General features: G+C 40.8%; 1 protein-coding gene across 3 annotated transcripts in view; it reads right to left on the bottom strand.

Annotated features, from left to right (window-relative positions):
* Positions 1-1,014: 1,014 nt before the first annotated feature.
* KCTD21 (potassium channel tetramerization domain containing 21) overlaps positions 1,015-22,529 on the bottom strand; it is a 132,724-nt gene continuing 111,209 nt past the window's right edge. For all 3 annotated transcript variants that reach the window (XM_078647795.1, XM_078647793.1, XM_078647794.1), the window contains one exon: positions 1,015-2,744. In XM_078647795.1, coding sequence (XP_078503921.1) covers positions 1,936-2,718 — 783 coding nt within the window. In that variant the 5' untranslated portion in view covers positions 2,719-2,744 and the 3' untranslated portion in view covers positions 1,015-1,935. The remainder of the gene's footprint in view (positions 2,745-22,529) is intronic.

Raw genomic sequence — 22,529 nt, 5'->3', positions numbered from 1 at the left:
CCATTTATTCAACAAAAAAATAATCAAATTACAGTAGGTTTCTGCAACATTACAACATTTCTCTTTTTGCCCTTTGTCCAATAAAGCTCCTTTGGGCGAATGTGTACAAAAGCTTTTTCTTCTTCACAAAGATGGAATCCGGAATTCAATCATACAATTGTACACATTCATAGGAGAACAACATGAACACTGATCTTAAAATGAAAAATAGCTAGCACTGCAAAGTTAGTAAACATTTTAAAAACACGAAATGCAGGCTTTGGCATGCTGAAAACACGTTTAATTAGTAACTCCATGTTAACGAACTTGGAGCCGGCACACTTCTGTGGACTGTTTGCGATCTAGGTCATTAAGTTGGAGTTTGTAAATGTGCACTGTACCAATCAACGAAATGCAACAGAAAACTGCTAACAAAAAAGAAAATCAACAAGATATCTACATGTCATGAGCAGAAGACAAAAAAGTAGTTTCTGCTGCCATTTGCATAAAACATTAGCTATGCACTGGCTATTGCAGATACATTCCGTTAAATCCTTTTTACACACAATGTAGTCATTTTGATCGGAAAAGGGGCGTCGTTTTATTTGGCAAAAGGATTACTGAAAGGAATAATTAGTGGATTCTACGACGGTCTGAGGCTGAGGCTCTCGGTTGGTATAAAAAACCTGTTTCCAACACATCAAATGGCTAAGGAAGTGTGACATGGGTCCCAGTGCATGGAAGGAAATGGGCCCTTGGCTGCTATTGGAATTTGGAAATACAGCAATAATCAGGGTTCAGTGTACCCCTCAGAAATACTAGGTCCAGTGCCGCTGCACCAGGGGAAGCCATCACCCTGACAACTGTATTCTGAGTGAGGAGTCAAAGGGTGTTAAGATATATATGATATCCTAAAATCTGACATGTATGATACAAGACAAACATTTAACAGGATAAATCAAGCTAAACTCTTAACATAACATAATACACTTTCTATTTCCCACAGAGGGAATCAATGCAATTACAACTTGAATAACTATCCACATTTTATTTTCAGTTAACACTACGTTTACTGAAGACATGCACAGTAAGTACACAACAGATTACGTACCAAAAAAAACGAAAAAACTATTACTCTTTTTATGCAAAACAACATATACTTTATTACAGACATTAGTTTAAAACATGGTCAAAATTATTTATATCATCCTAGGAAACACAATTTTGTAGTTTGCTTCCCTAGCAATGTTGTCCAACCTGTAAACTCTTTAATCAATGTTCAAGATGTGAGGCAGTGTTTGCAAGTAGACCCCAAATAGCTTATCTTCCTGCATTTGGAAAGGCATCCTTCCCATAAACGTCCACCAACCACTGATTATCATATAATAAGGTTAAAGGTGAGAAGTGCATAAGGTGCCAATTCTTCAAACGAGTCTTTGAAGTAGCATAAATAGTCAAGAGACATATAATTAGAAATCATTTCAATAATCTGCTGTGTCAACACATGATTTGAAAAATGCACATACACAAATAACACCTAACTGGAACAGGTACCCGTGTCTTTTATCTCAGAAGGATAAATGGAAGAGTCCGAACATATACATACAAGACAACCGTTTTGTATCAGCACGGTCTTCATTATAGTGTCTTGTGCGCTTTTGAGGTCAGCTTGAAACACTTCCATGAAACGAAGAACATCATAAGTGAATTGTTTGTAAGAGTACGCTTCTACCACTTCTAGCAAGAGGTAGATTGAAATTCAGCACTTAAAGTCGACGGAATTGGGAGGAACAGCTCAAATTATGTTATTTTTTAAATTTATGATTGTAGTCTGTTGTATACCCATAACATCTCTGGAAGTTGTTGCTGCTGCTTAAGGCCTACACTGGAGCTGCAGGTGACCTGATTTAAAATAGAGATGTTGAACACGATAAAGGTGGAGGAGTTATGTTTATTTTATCTGTAACGGAGTAGTCGAATTATCTTGTTATTCATAAAATCAGAAGAATGGGGATGGGAGGAATCAACACAAAAACCATCGCTCATGGCTATTTTTAGCACCTCTTCCACAAATACCTGAAAGCTATTAATTTGCTTGCCAGTTGGAATGACCCAGAGTCTCTTCAAGTCTTGTCGTGTATACTCCTCTTCAGGCAGACCATCCACATTTGCAACCCAACCCAAAGTTAAGTGGTTTGGGTCATCTAGGTAACTTGTAACAGATGAAAGATTGCCGTTAAAGTAGTAGTAAAGTTTAGATCCCAGAAGCTTCAGAAATAAACAAGATGTGCTGAAAATGTTAGCACTGAAGACTTCCATGTTTGATGAAGATAAGCTGTATATCTGAGGTGCTTCTCGGACAGTGAAATGCACAGTCTGTTTCTTCTGCTCTAGACTTATGTTTAACATAGCATTCTTCTCAGCCTTTGAAAGTTCGACCTCCTTTTCCAGCAGGGCTTCCATCAATGGTTGAACCTGATAAAAATCTGCTTCTCTTTTAAGCAATCCCATTTCTTGAAAGTCCTCAGGGAGATCCAAATGAGAAGTTCTTAAGAAATTCAGGATGTATCGAAATACTTTACCATCCCGGTCTATAAAACAGTTACCTTGGCTGTCCTTCTTGGTTGGCATTTTCCCACTAAACATAGCACCAAGCATAGAATCTGGATAACTAGTTAGAGTAGACAAGGAGGTGGTGTAAATTTTCCCTCCCACATTCAACGTAATAGGATCAGACATCTTGAGGTGCCACAGTATTATGTATTCTGTTGAGAAAAACAAAGCACAGCTTTATTGCAGTTTACATTTCAACTGACACAGAAGGAATTGTACAATATGAAGCAATGAAAAGCCATAGGGTGCTAAACATATGCAGCTACACATTATAACTTCGGTTTTATGAATCACCTTCTACAGTTTGAGGAAATTGTTTTCAAGAGCCATTATTGTCAGACGTACACGAATTAACAAACGTATATTATTAAGCAAGCAATACAGCAGCTACCTGTACATTTGCTAACATGCAGCATTAGTATCAAGCAATGCACCATATACTTATATTTTTACTAACAGGCAACAATTCCAAATGCGCTTACAGATGGTGGTTTTGCTCCTTGCGATAAAATTATCAGAGGTTATGACTATATACAGAAATCCGTCTGACCTCATGAAAAACCTCTTATGAAAGACACATTTCTTGTACACATTGTTAATAATCAAACGAATTTCTTTTTTATGATGTGGCATAATTTTCCTCACGTTGATTACCCACAGTACACATTTTATTTGATAAAATGAAGAGTTGGAATCCTAGGCTCCTACATTCATTTAAAGATTCAAGTCATTCTGAACTGCTATTTTTTCAGACATTTACTGTTCGCACATTCATCTAATGGTAGTATACCCCATTGTGCTTTATATGCAAAACAAATCTGATAGAAGATGAGGTCAAAACAACTTACATATGAAGCAACATTATTAAAAGAAAACATTACAAAGCATGAACGTGTTACTGTACGTCATTTTCAGAAATACACGCAAAACATTAAATCAATTTAATGCGGGGAAAAATAGAGGGCAGAGACATTATTGAGCCTGCATCTAGCAGTAGACACCCCTGTTCTGGTATGCATCAAATTCAGGGACTTCTAATAGTGAAAAGTGTAACTACTGCTTTGCAAACCTTCATTAATATCAATGAGCTTATGCATTGTCAGTAAGTGTAATTGCAGGAGCTTTTACTACATATATAAACACCCACCAATGAATTCAGAAACGAAATCAGTAATGAATGTGTGCACTAAACTGAACAGATCAATGGTGAGATTACATCTCTCAACAGTTACATTACATCACCAATAACACCACTAAAGCAGTAACCAATTGCTAGGTGGTAACTTCGCAGCATCTATTTGCTGGCAGTAGAAATGCATATTTATTTCCACGTCATACAAGCTCTGATAAAATGGGGCTAGGTGCAGACGCTAGCTTTTGGACATGACTGTTAGGCTATGGGGCAGTGGATGGCCATACCCTCCATTAAAGCCTGCTAGGTACCAGGGCTGTTTCTAGGTGTTTTGCCGCCCTAGGCGAGAATAGAAAAATGCCGCCACCTCCCTTTTACTACTATCACTCCGCATCTCTCTCTTCTGAAGTTCATGGACATCTCTCTCATGTGTCGAGCCCTCCCTTTAGAGCTCCCTACTCTGCACCTCTCACCCCTCCACTGGTTCATTAACTCTCCCTGAGTCTATCACCTATTGTTCCAGTGTTCCTTGCTCCCTTGCGTTTCTCCTCTGCCTCTCCCCCCTACTCTCTCTGCATTTCTCAATTGTCCCTTTCCCTCCAGCACTCCGTGTTGTTCTAACCCCCCCACCCGCCCCGCCCGGGCCCTATTCAAAAGGTCCTGTCCTTCCTGTTTCACCAGCACGCATCTGTTCACAGGCCCTGCACTCCTGATACTTCCTATCATACCACCTTTTCCCTCAATGATTCCCGCATCGCCTCTTACATTTCTGCTCTTGGTGTTTTTCATCCCCACTGACCTTATACTATTAACCCATGCCTCCCCGTCACCTTTCATCACTTCCTGATATCAGAAGTCCTCACCTTTCGCCTTAATTTAACACTTGCCCCTCCCCCGCTTCTCTAATATACTCCTTTCTGCAGAGCTCACTGCTTCTCTCAGCTATAACCCCTGTGGTATGGGGAACCCCCAACTCCAGTAGCATAGCAGAGGCAGCACTGACCCAATTGACTGGCGAACTGTTCCCCACTTAAAAGTGAATACGTTGTTTGTGGGCCTCTTGTGCCTGCAAGTCAAAACACCAGCGTTAGGGAATATATGGAAAGAGGGCGGATGTGTAATAGGACGGAGGCACACATGCAATGACAGATGGATGGATGGAAACAGTATGGCTAAATGGGGCAAGGGGTTAATGTATGGCAGTGGTTCCCAAACGTTTTTGACTCGTGGCTCCCTTGACCTAATTGGCAGTTGGCCGTGGCTCCCTACCATTTTTTTACCGGCGCACCGCGGAACACACTTTAGGAACCACTGGTCTACATGAAGAATCAAGCCTAGCCGTGATGAAGGATTCAGAGTAGCCATCACCATTTAAAACTTTATTTGCAATCACAAAGATCTTATAAAGTACATCGCAATGCATACAACACCATGATAGAGTAGCAAGTCGTCATGTACGGAAGGAAGATAGCATTTCTTGGGCGTGCCAAATACAACGTTCATGCTCTTGGGTGTACTCGAGTTGCATGCACTGGGCAAGTCGAGACGCTGCTTCAGATCTGCAACTGGAGCCCAACTTGATCGGGGCGAGGCAGCTCTCCCAGGCCAACAGTGATCACACAGCACATGAAACGAACTCGCAAAGTCTAAGCCCCTCCATCACCGACTGCCGCATCCTCTCAAAGACTGCTGTGGGAACAGCAAAATGACAAGTTGGCATTTCCCAAGGATACCTTCCTTCCAGGTGACGTGCAGGGGAATACTGGTGGCCTTAATTAGCAATGCAAATGTGGAAACATTTGTGTGCGATTTTAGAACAATGAACAGATCGGGGTCCCAAAGCTCTCAAAATCACTAGCATTCCCTTTTAAGATGCCAAAACCATCTTGGAGAATGCCCATCATATTGATAATCTGTACACTGTACTACACGGTCACATAGATCACCTCTCTCATTTGCAGGCAGAAATTCCACTTTTGTTTTCTCTGTCACCACATCTAACCTAATTTTGTCAGAGACGAGCGTGGAAAAGGGGAAATGGTTATCAGCATAACTCTGTTTACTCACAGGGTCTCCAAACACAAGGCATCCTGAATCTGGGATACATATTAAGAAAGAGGTAACTGAATGGCAATTGCAGATAAAGGGGTGTTATATGTGTATTATGAAAAGACATGACTCCAAGGCGAATGTAGCTATGACGATGTTTCTATATGTCACGCTTTATTAAAAAGTCACCCAATGCATTTCGGTAAAAAACCTTCAGGGGTATCTATAATACAAAAAGATTCACCTTCATTAATTCATTTGTGTTATACATATTACACAAACCGTACTAAATACACTTGTATTCTATAGCGCTATTCAACCCAAAAAGCGCTACTATTCACAGTTCCTACTACGTCACCAATTATGCTGACAGCACTTTAAACATGAGCCTGTATTTCAGTTCTCTTGCTGTCCAACCACCTCGCTTTACTAGAATTCAAGCTTTCTTACTGACAAGTGTGTGACCCCTCTAATCTGGCATTGAGTTACAATATTCATTTTCCCTGCAAAACTGCTTACCGTAACATGCTGATCTGTCTCTAAGCGAGACCATATTTAAAAGAAAATGTATCTTCTCGTGTTTCACTCTATTGCCGTCCATTTTATAATGAAGACCCGCGAAATGCTCCCGCTCCTCTTATGCATAGAAACATCTTAACTACATCAAACGTCACCTTTCCTTTATCCCACCAACTCGCCCCAGGTGAATTGTCACGTGCCAACCAGTACACGCTAAACTCAGCACCGGATTTTTAAGATTGCTCATTGGCTTTTCCAATGCAGTTAATTCACCAAACTCCATTACCCAGAATGCCCCAAACAAAAGATAAAGTTACACTCGAACTAATGCTCCCCGTCCTGGTGAACTGAAATGCTAATATTCTATACAAAGCAGTATTTCAAGCATAAATCACCACTTGAACTGACAAAGTTAGTGCAGTGCATATAATATTTCACGAGTGCATGATGTTTACCACTGAGCCTTAAAAAAAGTCCGTTGCTGAATTAATTCTGTTACATGATCGAAAGAAATGTTTTTCAAAGTCTTTCATGACAAAGCAACATCACTCCTGTGTCTGCAATATCTTGAACAATGTGTTCATATTAATGTTCCAACATGAAAACCAATATTTCATCATTTCACCTCCTGGGTGCAATCTCTCCGGTTTTGGACAGAAAGTTCATTCAACGGCAATTGCAAATTGGTAAAATGCACACATGACATTAGCTGTAATCACAGAGCCCCCGCCCTGGCCGGCCTTATCTGCACAGACAATGGGAGTCCAGTAATTAGCAGCTCGTTACTGGGGCAGCAGGAGCATATTGTCACACAGTGCCAAGAAGTAACTCAGTTCCTGGGGTGCGTTGTATAGACAGTCGACTCAGAGTTAATATCATCCACCCAAAGAACCGTAGCTATAGGTCTGATGCTGCTAAATTGCACAAAAGGTGAAATTCGTTTTGGCAAGCAGCCTTCCGTCCACTACACTGCTCCAGGCCCTGCTGTTCATACACAATCCCAGGGACAGTGCAGGAATGCGGAGAATTCAGTCACATTTTCCTGTTCCTGCCCCCAATCCCCAGCATTGAGCCGGGAAAGAGGCACGGTGGAAAATCAATAGGAGAGCAGGGGCGAGAGCACAGTACATTACGATAAACGAAGGCAGAGAAGAAATTATCTGACCCTGCCATGTGCGAGCAAGCGTTACTAACACGGCCAGGGCTTCGATAACTGCCACACCTCTAGAAACAGCCATCTCCACCCTCGCAGCTTGGTTGTCATCCGAAAGGAGGGGGGCGGCGGCCAACACACAGACTAAGGTATCCCACTCCTAGTCCTACTTTCGATGAGGGGGCATCTCTACAACACGGAACCGCAATGCTGGTATGGCGAGCCTCCTGGTGCCTAAATGGCAGGGATCAACAGTGAGCAGCAATATTCTGCTGGTACTCACCAAAGGATGTACCCCTTAAACCTGTGGTTCCCAAAGTGTGCGGCGCTGGGGCTGATGAGCGCAGCCCTGGAGCCATTCAGATGCAGAAGGCGAGGGCTGGGATCAATTGACCTGGCAGCACAAAGGAGGGGGAGGACTTGTGGCTGCAGTTTTCACGACCCACATCCTGCACGGCGTCGCGGCGCCCCTGGCTTCTCATCACGGCGCACCAGGGCGCCGCGGCGCACACTTTGGGAACCACGGCTCTAGGTAGTTAAGGACCTAGGGTAGCAATTTATGAAAATAAAAATGGTACTTAACGCATTTAGTAACAGCAATTCAATAAAGTATAGTCAACAATGTGAACTATAGGGCAAAAAAAGTGTCCAGCCGGACAAGATATTTATTTAGTATAGTGGTATAAAGGAATTTCTAAGGGCAAAGAATATAGTGGGATACACTCCTGTACCCAATACATGAAATACAGAAATAGAAATAAACATTTAAACACAAGGAAATATTCAGGAAGAAACAAATTGGATGCTAATAATTAGGAATAAAGCATATCAAAGCTATCCATACATAGTTAGCACACGGGTGAAACACATTGGAAAACAGGTGTGTAACTATTTAACTGGTCGACGGCGTTTCAATCCCTAAACAACAAATAATGGGATCATCATCAGGACTGAAATTATGAGCCTGAAAGATAGATTGCATGCCTGCAATGATGGCGTGCCAGGACCAAAATAATGTCCTCTAGCGTACAGACGGAAAATAATTATTCCGCTGAGCAGCTTCGGTTGAAGAAGGTAAAAAATCCTTATAGCCGGCAATTGTGGCTCGGGCTATCAAAGAGTTCTCCGCGGAGGAGAGAGCCTGTAAGTGGGGATACACTGAGAAGTACGTTTGGATCAAGGCAGAACTGCGGAAAAAATCTCCTCTTTCTGGCCGTTCCTGCTTGAGACACCGCGTTTAGCAGCGTTTTTATTCTCCACATCCAGGAGTAAAGGCATTGCCCCTTGTAATCGGAAACCGAAGAGGAGATTCTTTCCGCGGTTCCGACTATAGGTTCACTGCCAAAATATTGATGTAAAAATATTGAAGTAAAAAATATCGATGAAAAAATATAGAATGCAAAAATATCAACTCCCTTTATTAAATGTTAAATAATAAAATAAATATAAAAAATTAAGTAGATTTAATATAAACTTAAAACAATATAATAAATAAACTTCCTTAAAAAAAGTTGAACACACATACATAATAATTCATATATATTTACTTTAAAACAAATAATAAACTATTAATTTTAATTTATTTTACCATTATAAAATTATATCAACATTTACAAATATATATATGTACCAATAACATACAAATCTAATATAAAAAACATTCTATTATAAATTAAAACATTAAACTATTTAAAAACCTTCAAACTTATATTTCTCACTACACTGAGTGCAACAGTAGGGAAAGTGTTGGATAGCGGAGAGGTAAAAATTACTATTCCCATACCAGTCAATGCAACAGTAGGGAAAGTGTTGGATAGCGGAGGAGGAAAAATTACTATTCCCACTCCAGTGAGTGCACCAGTAGAGAAAGTGTTGGATAGTGGCGGGATACAATTTACTATTCCAACTCCAATCAGTGCAACAGTAGGAAAAGTGTTGGATAGCGGAGGAGTGAAAATGACTATTCTCACACCAATCACTGCAACATTCGGGAAATTGTTGGATAGCTGAGGGGTAAAATTTACTATTCCCACTCCAGTGAGTGCAACAGTAGGGAAAGTGTTGGATTGCAGAGGAGTAACAATTAATATTCTCACTCTAGTTAGTTCAAAATTAAAAACAAACACAATATTAACAAACATATTTTAAAATAAAATAAATTAAAAAATATATAAATGTTAAAAATTCAAATACAAAAATATTTAATATTGAACATTTTATTAAAACATATTATAATTTTAAATACATATGACAAATACCTACAAATAGTATATTAATTAAAATAAAAAATAATCTCCAAACAAATATTTTAATTAGAAATTATTTAGAAACAAAAATATTACATACATTTACTTTTTTTATTTCCTATGCTATAACACCACACAATTCACAACACACATCTATTTTTTTAATGTTCGTCCTTAATTAACATAATTAATTACCAATTAAAGAAATATTATTAACAAACAAATTAAAACTCATAACACTTATTTAACTCCCCACACTTTACCCCTATAATACCCACAACCCACAGCTATAATTAAACTGTAAAAAAATTAATTACACAATTAAAACGTATTTTCAATTAAAAAACTAATAGTATTAAACAACTAATTATAAAGTAAAATTAATTTTCTCCCCATACTTTACCCCTAAACAGTAAAACCCCCCACAAAAAATATAAAAGAATAACCTAATTAAATATATATAATAATTAATATTAATGATCAACTAATTTATAATTAATTAACCATAAATTACTTCCCACCCTTTACCCCTATAAACCCCCCAACCTACACCTGAAATTAATTCCACAAATTCCACATTTAATTGTCAATTAATTATTAACTAACAACTAATTATTAATTAATTAATTAATTAAACATAAATTACTTCCCACCCTTTACTCCATAAACACCACAACCCACACATAAAATACAAATCACACAATTATCATAATTATGAATTAGTTAATATAAATTACAAACTAATTATTAATTAAACATAAATTACGTCCCACCCTTTACCCCTATAAATCCCACAACCCGCTAAGGAACAAAAAAATGGAAAATTTTATTAAAATAAAATTCATAACTACTAAAAATGTAACACATATATTAAAAAACAAACAATAATTATACAGAAAACATACATCACATACATTTAAAATATAAACTAAAATACATAACACTAATTTAAAAATCGATATTTTATGCTATGTTTTGCGAACAATATTATTGACTTCTATATCTTTAAAAGCAATATTCCTCACCTTAAATTCAATTTTCTTGACCACGATATTCTTGCTGTCGATATTTCTGAATCATGACACTTCCAACTCGATATTTGTGCAAGTCGACATTTCCAACTCGATATTCTGTCTCAATACCCCCACTGGGACCAAAAGGCAGGGCAAATTGGGCACAATGCATAGTCAATAGTCAAGCTCTGTGCATAGAGCCCACTGAGAACAACTAAAGTTTCTGTCCTGTAGGCTGTGGCACCAGGCGAAATGGGTACAATGTGTTGCTAGATGCCACGCCATGTGGCCAATCAGCATAGAGGGCAGGGCTACATGGGATTGGCATTCACTTGTTCAAGCACATCATAGCAAAAATACCTACTTGAACTACGTTACTGGTAAGCATGGAAATAAGTACCTTACAGTTTTATTAAAACAAAAATATTTTGAAAGGAAAAGTAACAATTACAATCAAAAAGCTAAAAAAATACTGTCCAAGTTATAGTGAGAAATACAACCATGAATTCCTCAATGAACTGCTTAAGAATCTGCATGGATAATGATCCAGTGAACTAAGACCAACCAGGAGCCCAAAGCTTTTGAAGTCCAGCGGACTAGAAGACGAAACAAAGAACACATCATCTTGGCTGTGAAGCTCCAGCACAGACTCTGCAACACTGAGCAGTTACGCTTGGAGTTATTTCTGACCATCAAAAACCATATCACCCCTCTCCAATTCACTGTGGGCCAAAGAGAAAGCATTCCTACACAATTCCGTTGCCTATGAAGGTTGTCTTGAATCCATAACTGTTGAGTCATATTTGGATCCTACACTTAACTTCTAATTTCAGGATGAACTGATGAAGCCTTGGGATCCAGTGGGTATGCTAGGGCTTATGGGTTCCATGCCACTGCAATGTCTCAACCAGAATGGGTACATTTTGTGATACAATTTCCCAAATAGTCATTTGAGGGGACGTTATTGTTGGCGCTGATTCACTATTCAACCCTTACCCATGTCCTGCCTCCCCCCCATTCAAGACGGAAAAGCAGTTTGTCCAAAACTGGTATTTGAAACAATAGACTTTGTCATGCCTGGTGTAGGAGGCCGGCATAGTAAATGGTGCACACTTATTTAAGTGAAGCACCTTGCACTAATCAAGACAACCCTTATGGTGGCTTTAGTGGTCTTAGACAACCTTATAAAGCTCTCTAAGTGGTAGCTGTGGTGAGAAGCCTTCAGGCTTAGTCCAGGAGTGTTAGGGAGCTTGTTTTACCAGATCCCATCATGCAGTATGGGTTAAACGAAAAAGAACCACACATTGTAGTTATAAAAATATGTCTATTTATTACACAACACTCACTAACACACTGGTATATCTCCTATCCGGAGATATAAACACAAATACACAAAAATACTTCAATCGCAAGACGTAAGTAAGCACAATGGTCTCCAGTGGGAGACCAAACCATATACTAAGAAAGTGGAATGCGAACTGCAACCGAAGTCAGGACTTCAACCAGGCTACTCAGAAGAGCTCGGGACACAAGGAACTACCAAAGGTAAGTATTCAAGAAACCCATGGAGGCTCTGTGCAGAGTCTAAACACAGCCGCGTACTCAATAGAAGTCAATGAGAAAGTCAAGGTTGCAGTTTTGGAGAAGGACCCTTCCCAGTGGATCCTGAAGAAACCCAGTGGAAGACAGAAGGTTGATGAGTCACCCCACCCGTGGATATCCAATGAACAAGGATACCTACACCAGGGATGCAGGGTGCATAGGTGCGAAGTGACGTCAGCAACTGCTGTAGATCACAATGGAGGACTTCAGTAAGGATGCCACTGGCGAAGGCTGTGCAAGAGTCCAGTGGAATCTAAGGGTGGATTCTTGAAGAGAAGAACCTGCAAGTGAGGAGACAGAGTCTAGGCCACTCCGAGGTGACCAGGAGGGACGGAAGAGCAATGGCCACTGACGACCAAAAAAGCAGGAGTGATGATGGTGAACTTGTTGATGTAGCTGTGAGGACCAGGCGATGCTGAGGAAGACCAGGAGATGCTGAGGAAGACCAGGAGCCAAGCAGGAGATGTCCCATGTCGGAAGTCAAGAACCAGAGAATACTGGGGGCTTCCCGCATGCGCCCCCTAGTGCATTGAATCATATTTCCAACAACAGTGTTCGGGGATTGATTCCAACATGTTTGATACCAAACATGCCCAGGTTCAGCACAGCTAATATATAGTTAGCCATCGCTTAATGACGGATGACCACTATATGTATCATAATGGTTGTCTGCACTTACAAAGCCTGGAGAATTGACTCCGGGGTTAGTAGGGGTGTCCTGTTAATGCTGGGGCACCCTCACACTTATAACCCAACCCCCTGTCTTCCGGACTAAAAGGCCTGCCTTAGGGGTGACATAGGTTTTAAATATAATGACCCCAGATATAAGGACACTCATATTTGTTGTAAGGGGTGCTAGCACTAGTTTACACAGGCTGCAATGACAGGCCTGCAGTCACAGTTTGAGTGGTCTCCCATGGGTGACACAATACATGCTGCAGCCATGTGAAACCATTGACTTGGGAATTCGAGGCTGTGAGATAACCCTGAACTGTATCAATGACTTCACTTGGTGGCTTCCTTATTAATTTGGGTATGTTGAGAGGGTTCAGGAACTCTACCATTTTTGTGCTGGAAACTTAGCAACTGAGACACACTGAGATATCAAGACTTGCACCCAGGGTGACAGTCAAAGAAATATAGGCAGGCTTATTAAAAAATGTTCTAGCATTACTTCCCATTGCTACAGCCTCAAACAACCCAGCAAAAATTTAAGGTAACTAATATGCAAGTCTTGAGTGTCTATCAATCCAAGTACTTCTCAATGTGATAAGAATGGCCAAAGGGCCAATGTTACAAAAATCTAGCACCTAGCAAAAAAGAGCAATAAATATGTTTGAGGTTAATTTGCTCTTTTTTTGCGTTTCTTTTGAATAACTTCTCAATTTTCCTACCTATAATTAAACCTCATATTCATCCTCTTACAGGTTATAGTACTGATTCGGAGTTAATGGTATTGAATGTTCCCTATCACATCTGCCCTACCCTCGCTAACTTGAGAACCCCAAATGCCCAAATGCAGCATTCAATTTAGAGTAATAGTTTTGATGGTCTTTGAACATAAGAGGTAAACTACAAACAAAAATGCCATTTAATGCCAATGGCAAATAGTGGGATCACTAGATTACACAGTTCATGAGATACAAACACTTCATAGTACATTTGTCTTAGAAGACCAATGATGGCACATACAGGGATTTGTGATAACATTAGCATAAAATGCCTGATAACAGAATTCTTTCAAAAGAACAGTAAGGAAACGATTTCAAGCCTCGTAGTTAAATAAAAGATCCAGAAGGAAGCTGTTTTTTTTCTGTAGTGCACCAATGTAGGAGTACACTATGCAAAAAGTTCAGACGACCCTTATTGGTTTACAGGGCTTACTTTGATAATCTCAAGTGCTCAATGTGTGGTAGTGTGGTCGAGTATCTTAGGCTTATCAGAGGGGAGTGTAAGCATTTGTTATACTTCAACACACGCCCTCAGAGGTATCCAGGGGAGGGAACTAGAGGCTACAGGGTCTCCAGGGTAAGCTGGTGGCCTCCAACCTACTGTATACACACAAATCAAGCTACCCGTGAAGGGAGGCACTTCTAAATTAGAATGGCCCACATGAAAGCTATTTATGCGGGCCCATTCTAACTTAGAAGTGCCTCCCTGTCTTCAGGTTTAGGCCCGCACTCCAGCAAACCGGGTTTTTGGAGAGCGAGGGTTGTCCTATAATGAACTTAGTCAAAGAGGAATCCTCTTTGACTAAGTTGTCACTGTACCCTGTTTCCTGGTGAAAGTGGGGTACTCTCTCTTATGTTTACTTGTCCTATAATGAAGCATGACACCTGGTGGTGTGTGAGGACAACCCGTTACATTTTTTGTATGCCCAGCACTCCTATTAAGTAGTGCTAAGAGGGACACTAACCTAACATACTGAACATAATTCTCGGTAGCTTGATTTGTGTGTATACAAAGAGCATTTGTTATACACACAGAGTCAATAAATGATACACACACTCAAGAAGAAATCCAAGACTAATTTATAAAAAAGAACACACATTTTTTATGATTTTACACATCAAGATCATCAGAATCAGATAAGTACTTTCAGAGTTATGATTTTTACAAATACAGAGTAAAATGCTCAAATAACAGTTTTGACAGTATGAGCCTCGAAAGCGGTAATGCTCCTATGGGAGGAAAGACATGTATCACAATACATGTACTTGCAAGCGGTTTCAGAGGGTGCCCTTTAGGACTTAAGGCGTTTAGGGCCCAAGGTCCAAAGAACCACCAGCAGTTTGGGTTTAGCTGCACTGATGTGTCTGTGTCCACTTATGAGTGGCTTCTGTCTGTATTACTCCAGGTTACTGGACCAGATAGCTTGGGTAGCCATATCCACCCCACCCCTGAGATTAAAATAGCTTCAGTGTGCTCTCTGACCTGGTCAGGACACCAAGGATCCCATCTGGGGACCACAAACTCCTTTGGGTGCTGGACTAGGGGTGACCCTGTTGGGACACGTAGAGCCCCCAGTGTGAGTTGGGAATAGTCTAGGGGCCCACCCTCCTGAGCAGATTTTTAGGGGTCTTTAGAAGACTCTTTGGGTGTTTCCCTTTTGTCTCCCACATCTTTACCGGGGTGGGGGGCAGAAATCCCTTTTCTTTGCTCACTCCACCCAGAGTTTTTCCGGACACCCTTGTTTTGACCCAATGGTCAGCTTTCTTCTCCAACTCTTAAGGAGAGACTAACCCTAAGTCCACTGTGTACTGATGTAGTTTTTCAGAAGTACAGTTACTTAACAGATGCTCCTTCATTATTAAATTATAAAGCCCTTCATAATTTTGCATCTTACGGTCCTTCAACCAGCCTCCTAATGTTTTGACTGAGAAGTCAAAAAAATCTAGGCAGGACTGACTCGAGGTTTTGTATGTCTTCATGAACTTGATTCTGTACTCTTCAGTGGTGAGTCCAAAACCCTCAATCAAGGTATCCTTCATAAGGTCATAGGACTCAGTATCTTCATCATTAAGTGTCAGGAGTTTATTCCTACACTTTCCTGAGGATCACTCCTACAGTAGAGAGCCCCATTGTCTCTGGTGTAACTTCCCATTTTACAAGCACGTTCTAAGGCTGTAAACCACTTGGTGATGTCATCACCCTTAACATATTTGGAGGACAATACCTTTGGGGATATTAGAGGCAAATGTTTCCTCTCTCTCCCTATTTACTTTGCTACCACCATCAATCAATCAATCAATAGCCATTTATACAACGCGCAGCTACCTCAATCCGAGGTGTCCTGGTGCTATGCAGACTACTGCGGAAGAACAGCCAAAAGGGCTTACCTAAACATCTGTTCTGTTTCTATCTGGCGCAAATGGATTGGCAGAGAGTTCCACAGTCTTGGGGTCCTAATTGAGAAGGACCTGTCACCTTGTCGGGTCTTGACAGATCATGGGACGCAGTGCAGTCACTGGTATATGGGTCTCAGTGTCCGCTCTTGTCGATATGGGCTGAGTCTTAGCTTAAGATAGCCTGGGTCCCTGCCACACATGGCTCGGAAAGCAGGGGTCAGCGCCTTAAATTCCATCCTCCTAGACACCGGGAGCCAATGTAACTGTCTCAGGTGAGGGGAGATATAGTGACAGAAGCGTATTCGGCAAATTCGCCTTGCCCCTGCATTCTGGACCGTCTGAAGTCTATGAGTCAGGTAGGCTGGTAACCCCAGGCAGGGCTCGAAAAATCATAAAAATGTTACAAGACCTGCAGATCTAGTAACCTGAATAATCTACTCGACCTAACTGTAATGTACTTGACCCTTAAACTGATCTCAAATTGTGTTATACTAGGCAAATATTTTGTCTTATGGAGCCGCCTTTTTCTTTCGCATCACATAAGAGAGCACCTTCAAATATGCAAGTTCACTATTTATGCTGTACAAAAAAACTTTTTATTAACTAGACTAAATGTTTGCTCCATGTATAACAATAATCAAGCCCCTACATATGGTACACATGATCCACGGCATGCCTCTTTGGGCCAGATCTACGACCGTTTTTTGCAGTCACAAACAAGAAATTGGCCCATTTGAGACCGGAATAAAGAGTTGTGGTATGTATAAACGCTATTTTGCGACTAGGTGATTTGCAAAATAGTGTTTGCGAGTCGCTATTAGGAAGGGGCGTGTCCAGGGCGTCCCTTACTAATAGCGAGTCAGAATGATATGTACCATTGTTTTGGTCACAAAACATTTGAAGTTTGCCGCCTTCTTCAAGTAGGTGGTAAGCCACTCGCAAACAGGAAGGGATTCCAACGGGATCACTTCCCCTTTGTGAATGGGTGCAAAAATATTTATATATGTGCAACAATTCCTAGGCAATTACAGTTGTAACAAAAGGGAACTAGTTAAAACAGGAGGACATAAAGGATAAACATAATAATAAAGTCATATATTGTTAAATAAACATAAATTATACAAATAATGTTCATATTCAACATATTAAATATATCAAAATTAAAAACAAAACCATAACATAACACGAATTCACAATAATTACAATCAATAAAAAGATAAAAAGAAGGTACACAATTTAAAAAGTGGCAAGATAATGTATTAAATACATTATCTTGCCACTTTTTAAAATTTTTTAAACTAGTTCCCTTTTGTTACAACTGTAATTGCCTAGGAATTGTTGCACATATATTATTTTCCCTGTCCTAGGAATTATATTCCCTATTCAAGGGGTCCTTGTTATTTTCATATGCAAAAATATTTATAAAAGTAGGCAGTGGTCCCAGGCATTTGAGAAAAAAAGTTGCTTTATTGAAAAATCAAACACAGACACGGGGTCTGCTGTACCCAGCAGGCCACCATCCCTTTATTTGCAGACCATTCCCAATGGGTCACAAATTGCGACCTGCCTCATGAATATTAACGAGGAAGGTCCCTTGTGACCCATTTGAGAATCGCCAACAGTGTCTCAGACACTGTTGTACGTTCCATTTTGCGAGACGCAAAACGTTGCAATTTGCGACTAACAAAATTAAATGGACGTATATCTGGCCCTTAGTTCACTAATAGCACTGTCATCTTGGCAAGAACAGTAATACTTTCCAGTTCATGTTTATAAACTCACTTTTCATAATATATTACTAAAGCGTGATTTGATAGAGCACTGCCATTTACAGATAGCATATTTTCCATTGAAATGGGCGCAAAACTCTTTTTCATTGATAATAGCGCATAAACAACGTTTGTAAATTGGGTGTCAGCAAAAATATCATTACCAAGTAAAGTGTTCTAATTTGTTTTGAGCCTTTAAAAATATGTTTTTCCACAGAAGAATTACAAAAATGTCTCTTCAGAACTCATAAAATATATTTGAACAGTTTGAACAGTTCACTTGCTATTTCAGTGTTGTATTAGAAAAAAGCCTGACATCTTACAGCCTTTTATTTCACATGCTTTGCACAGCTCAATTGTAACACAGTTCATTTTTCAAACTCCTCTAACTTCAGACACAGAAAAATAATTGTAGAAAGACAAATTGACTCTTGACCTCTTTCTCTGAAAGCCAGCAAATGTGACAAGACAAGATTTAACAGCATCTTTATTGCTCTTTCACTTTGTGAGCAATAAGGATGCCTTTAAATCTTATTATCTTGTCACATTTGCTCCACTTTCTGAGACAGAGGTCAAAAGTCAGTTTTTCTTCCACAGAAGTTAGAGGATTTTCGGCTTGCCAGAAAGGGCGAGTAGTCCCTAAAAATAGCTCTTCCTGATTAAAGCCCAGCCCAGGTATAGGCTGTTGGTGTAATCCAACTGTGAGGTCACCAGATCATAGACTGTGATCCTACAGCTCTCCTCCAGCAGCAATGAAGGAATTTACTAATTTATTTATTTATTTAAAAGAGTTTTATATAGCGCTGGCTAGACCCAAAGGTATCAGAGCGCTTTACATGAGAATCAACAATGTAACAGAACAAGTTCAACAACTGGTTCTCAGCTTCCCAAAACACACTGAAGAAATCTGCCAGACTTGCACCGTAAAAGATAGATCCGTCTCCCACCTGATGCCAAGATTTCTTGCTGAGTCCGTCGGAACAGGCCACCACAGGCACGACGGGGGAGGAAGTGCCTGAATAAAAAACAAGACCTGAGTCTTTTCTGTATTTAATTTCAAGCAGTTACCATCCATCCACATAGCGATATCTTTCAGGCACTCCTTGAATTTGTGGAAGGAAGCAGCCGATGGTTCTTTAAAAAAAAACACCAACTGAGTGTCATCCACATAGGAAACCACCTACACCCTTCCATGATGCAATGAGATTAGATAATGGAGCAAGGTAAATGTTAAAGAGCTGCTGGCTCAGGGCAGAGCCCAAAGGCACTCCTCACGGTAGTGGTTTTAGTAAGGATTGAAATGTATGGAGAAAAACCTGCTGGGAGTGGAATTCAAGATAGAACCGAATCCAGGAGACACCCCAGACTCCAAGCTGACTTAATCTTTCCAGTAGGATAGGGTGCTAGACCCATCTCAGCCATTTCTCTTTCTATGGCTTAACAGCATGCTCTTCTGGCTAGTCTTTCAAGATATTCCACTTGCTCATCTAGTTCTTCTATGTGCCTTGAGTGGCCTGACCCAGCACAGAAACGGGTTTTTCAAAACGTTTCTAAAGACGAACGACAGGCACTCCGCGAATTGAGCAGCAACAAACAGGTTGTCATAAAACCAGCAGACAAGGGGGGTGCAACTGTACTAATGAATAGGGAACAATACGACAAGGAGTGCTCCAGACTGCTCCAAGACAGAAGGAACTACGAAGTCCTACTGACCGATCCAACTGAGAAAATAACAATTAAGATCAAAACAATGGTAGAGGAGGCACTGTCGCATAATTGGATCACAAACAAGGAAGGAGAGTTCTTGTGCCAAAAAAACCCTAGAACCCCTTACCTGTACATCCTACCCAAGATTCACAAGGACCTCGAGAACCCACCGGGGAGACCCATAGTATCAGGGATTGGGTCAGTCCTCGAACCAGTCTCTAGGTTTGCAGACGCATTTTTAAGACCAATGGTACAGAGGACATCGACTTACCTGAGAGACACAAAAGATGTGTTAAACCTACTTGAGGAGGTGTCATTCGACCCAGAAACACAGCTCTTAATCAGCTGTGATGTGGAAAGTCTGTACACCAGTTTGCCACACAACGACACCTTGGCAATAATCGAAGATGTACTATTTGCGGACGACTGGGAGTATCAGACCCCACGGAACGTGGTTATGGAGTGTTGCTCCTTGGCACTTTAAGGAGAACTTTTTTGCGCACAATGGGACCCTGTACCTCCAAAAACATGGGACCAGCATGGGAAGCACATTTGCTCCAAGCATAGCTGGTCTCTATGTTCACCATCTTGAGGAAACAAAGATACTAAGCACCAGCAACCCTTTCCGACAAAAGATCCTGACCTGGAAGAGGTACATTGATGATATCCTGATCATCTGGATGGAGATGATAAGACCGCCCAGCAGTTCCTCACGTGGCTCAACTATCAAGACGAGTTCCTCAAATTTACCAGTGTCACCACCAAAACCAATCTGGTATTTTTGGATTTAAACATCTTTCCCAAAAATGGAAGACTGATGACAACGACACATTTCAAGAGCACCTCTAAGAACTGTCTCTTGCTGTATCAGAGCTTCCACCCAAGGCATCTGAGGGACAATCTACCCTACGGTCAGTTTCTGCGACTCCGTAGGAACTGTACGGAAATCGCTAATTTCAAAGCACAGTCGAATGACCTAAAGAAAAAGTTACAACTGAGAAATTACCCTCAGAGAATCATTGACCAAGCTTACAAAAGAGCGAGAAATAACTGCAGAGACAGCCTCCTGGAAGACAAAGTGAAAACAGTGGAAGTGCAGAGACCAATATGTGTTACAACATATAACACCAATTCCAACCAAGTAAGCAAGATCATCAACAAGAACTGGAAGATTCTGAACAGTGGAGGTCTCGACATTCCTAAACCCATGTTTTCACACAAAAGAGCACAAAGTGTCAGAGACATACTAGTACACACCAGACCCAAGGACAGTAAAGCCAACACCCTAACCAATCCCAACTTTGTACAAGGGCACTACCCGTGCGGCGGATGTAAGGTATGCTGCCTGACCAAAAAGAGCAAGAAATTAACCTTTAACAACGGGACCTCATGGGAACAAAGAGCCTTTAGCAACTGCAATAGTTCGAACGTCGTCTATCTCATCACCTGTCCCTGCCATCTCGAATACATTGGTATGACAAGCAGGGCAGTGAAGTTGAGAATAGGCGAACATAAGAGCACTATCAAATGTAAAAAGGCGAGTACGAAACTAACAAACCACTTCCTGGAAAGTGGGCATAAGCCTGAGGATATTACTTGGACGGTCATCGAACAGATTGACAACGAGAAACACCTACTAGAGAAAGAACAGAGATGGGTTTTTCGTGTCCAGTCAAATAAACATGGATTGAACGACGAAATCCCGTGGGGTCAGCTATAAGCCACCTATCGCCACATGCCATTGAGAGGCAGTTCATCCATGGCCACGTAGCAGACCCCCAGCGTCCTGTCAGTGACCCACTGAAAACACCCATCCTAGCCTTCTACAACCCATTGCTCACATCCTGTTAAACATTGGGGATTACATGTCCCAACCCTGTGGTTTGAGGTATTCCATCAATGGAACTGACTAGATACCCGGACATGTATGCCTCCCAAGGGGATCGAAAGTGTATCAAATATAATTGCCCAACCACGAGAGTCACCCCTGAAAAATTGAGGAGACGCTTATAATATTGTATTTCAGATAACATGTGTGTTTTTTTGCAACATATTGCCATATTGATTGTATTCTAAATTATCTGTAGTAAATATGGGTAATATAATGGCTCGGCCATGAAATTCATCCCTGAGGAATTCAGGAGCCGGTTTTATTACATTGCATTTCAGAAGACATCGTTTTCTAAAATATAGCAAGATACTGTTCGTTTCTTAAACAAACTTAGTATTAATGCAATGAGCCAGGTTAAAATTATCGTGTCCTCTATGTATTGCAACCCTTAAGATATCTTCATAGTCGAACACGACTGTTTACCTAATGAACACGGAAGACAGACTTCCGTTTTTAGCACACGCTTGGTCCATTTCAGGGCGGCCATTTTGGGTTGAGCGTTCTAGTGTTTGCCGGTTACCCCTTACGCGACACCGGCGCTGAAGCAGAGCTCATAAGACCACTGAGCCGCAGACGCGATCAGTCCTCGGAGCGGTACCTCGTGGTAGAAGTAAGGCTTAATGATAAAGCGGTCAATGTGAGTATTTGACTTTGCCAAAAGTCGCTAAACACTTGGCTAATCGAGATGAGGGCTACATGACATGGGTGTATATTGACTAGTTTGCTAAGGGCGCGGTCCTTTTCTTTCAGGACGCCGCGGTGAATACCTACCAAGTGCCAGCTCATGGGGCATATCATTTGCGCAACAGCAGTATGTATTGAACATTACTTGGCGATTGGGGTGTGCCCCTTTGGTTTTTTAGTAAGATCGTTTACCAGATCATCACTGACATTGATCAAGTCGGGTTCCTCTATTTTTATCCTGCAGAATTCCGTTGTGTGTATTGAGTCGTGAGAGTGTGTGTATGTTGAAGATGAATATAGCCCTAATTACAAGGGGCTTCCCTA

The sequence above is a fragment of the Lissotriton helveticus genome, chromosome 6 (assembly GCF_964261635.1).
Source record: "Lissotriton helveticus chromosome 6, aLisHel1.1, whole genome shotgun sequence".
Taxonomy (NCBI): Eukaryota; Metazoa; Chordata; class Amphibia; order Caudata; family Salamandridae; genus Lissotriton; species Lissotriton helveticus.
The sequence above is the reverse complement of the archived record's forward strand: the minus strand, read 5'-3'. Positions and strand labels throughout refer to the sequence as shown.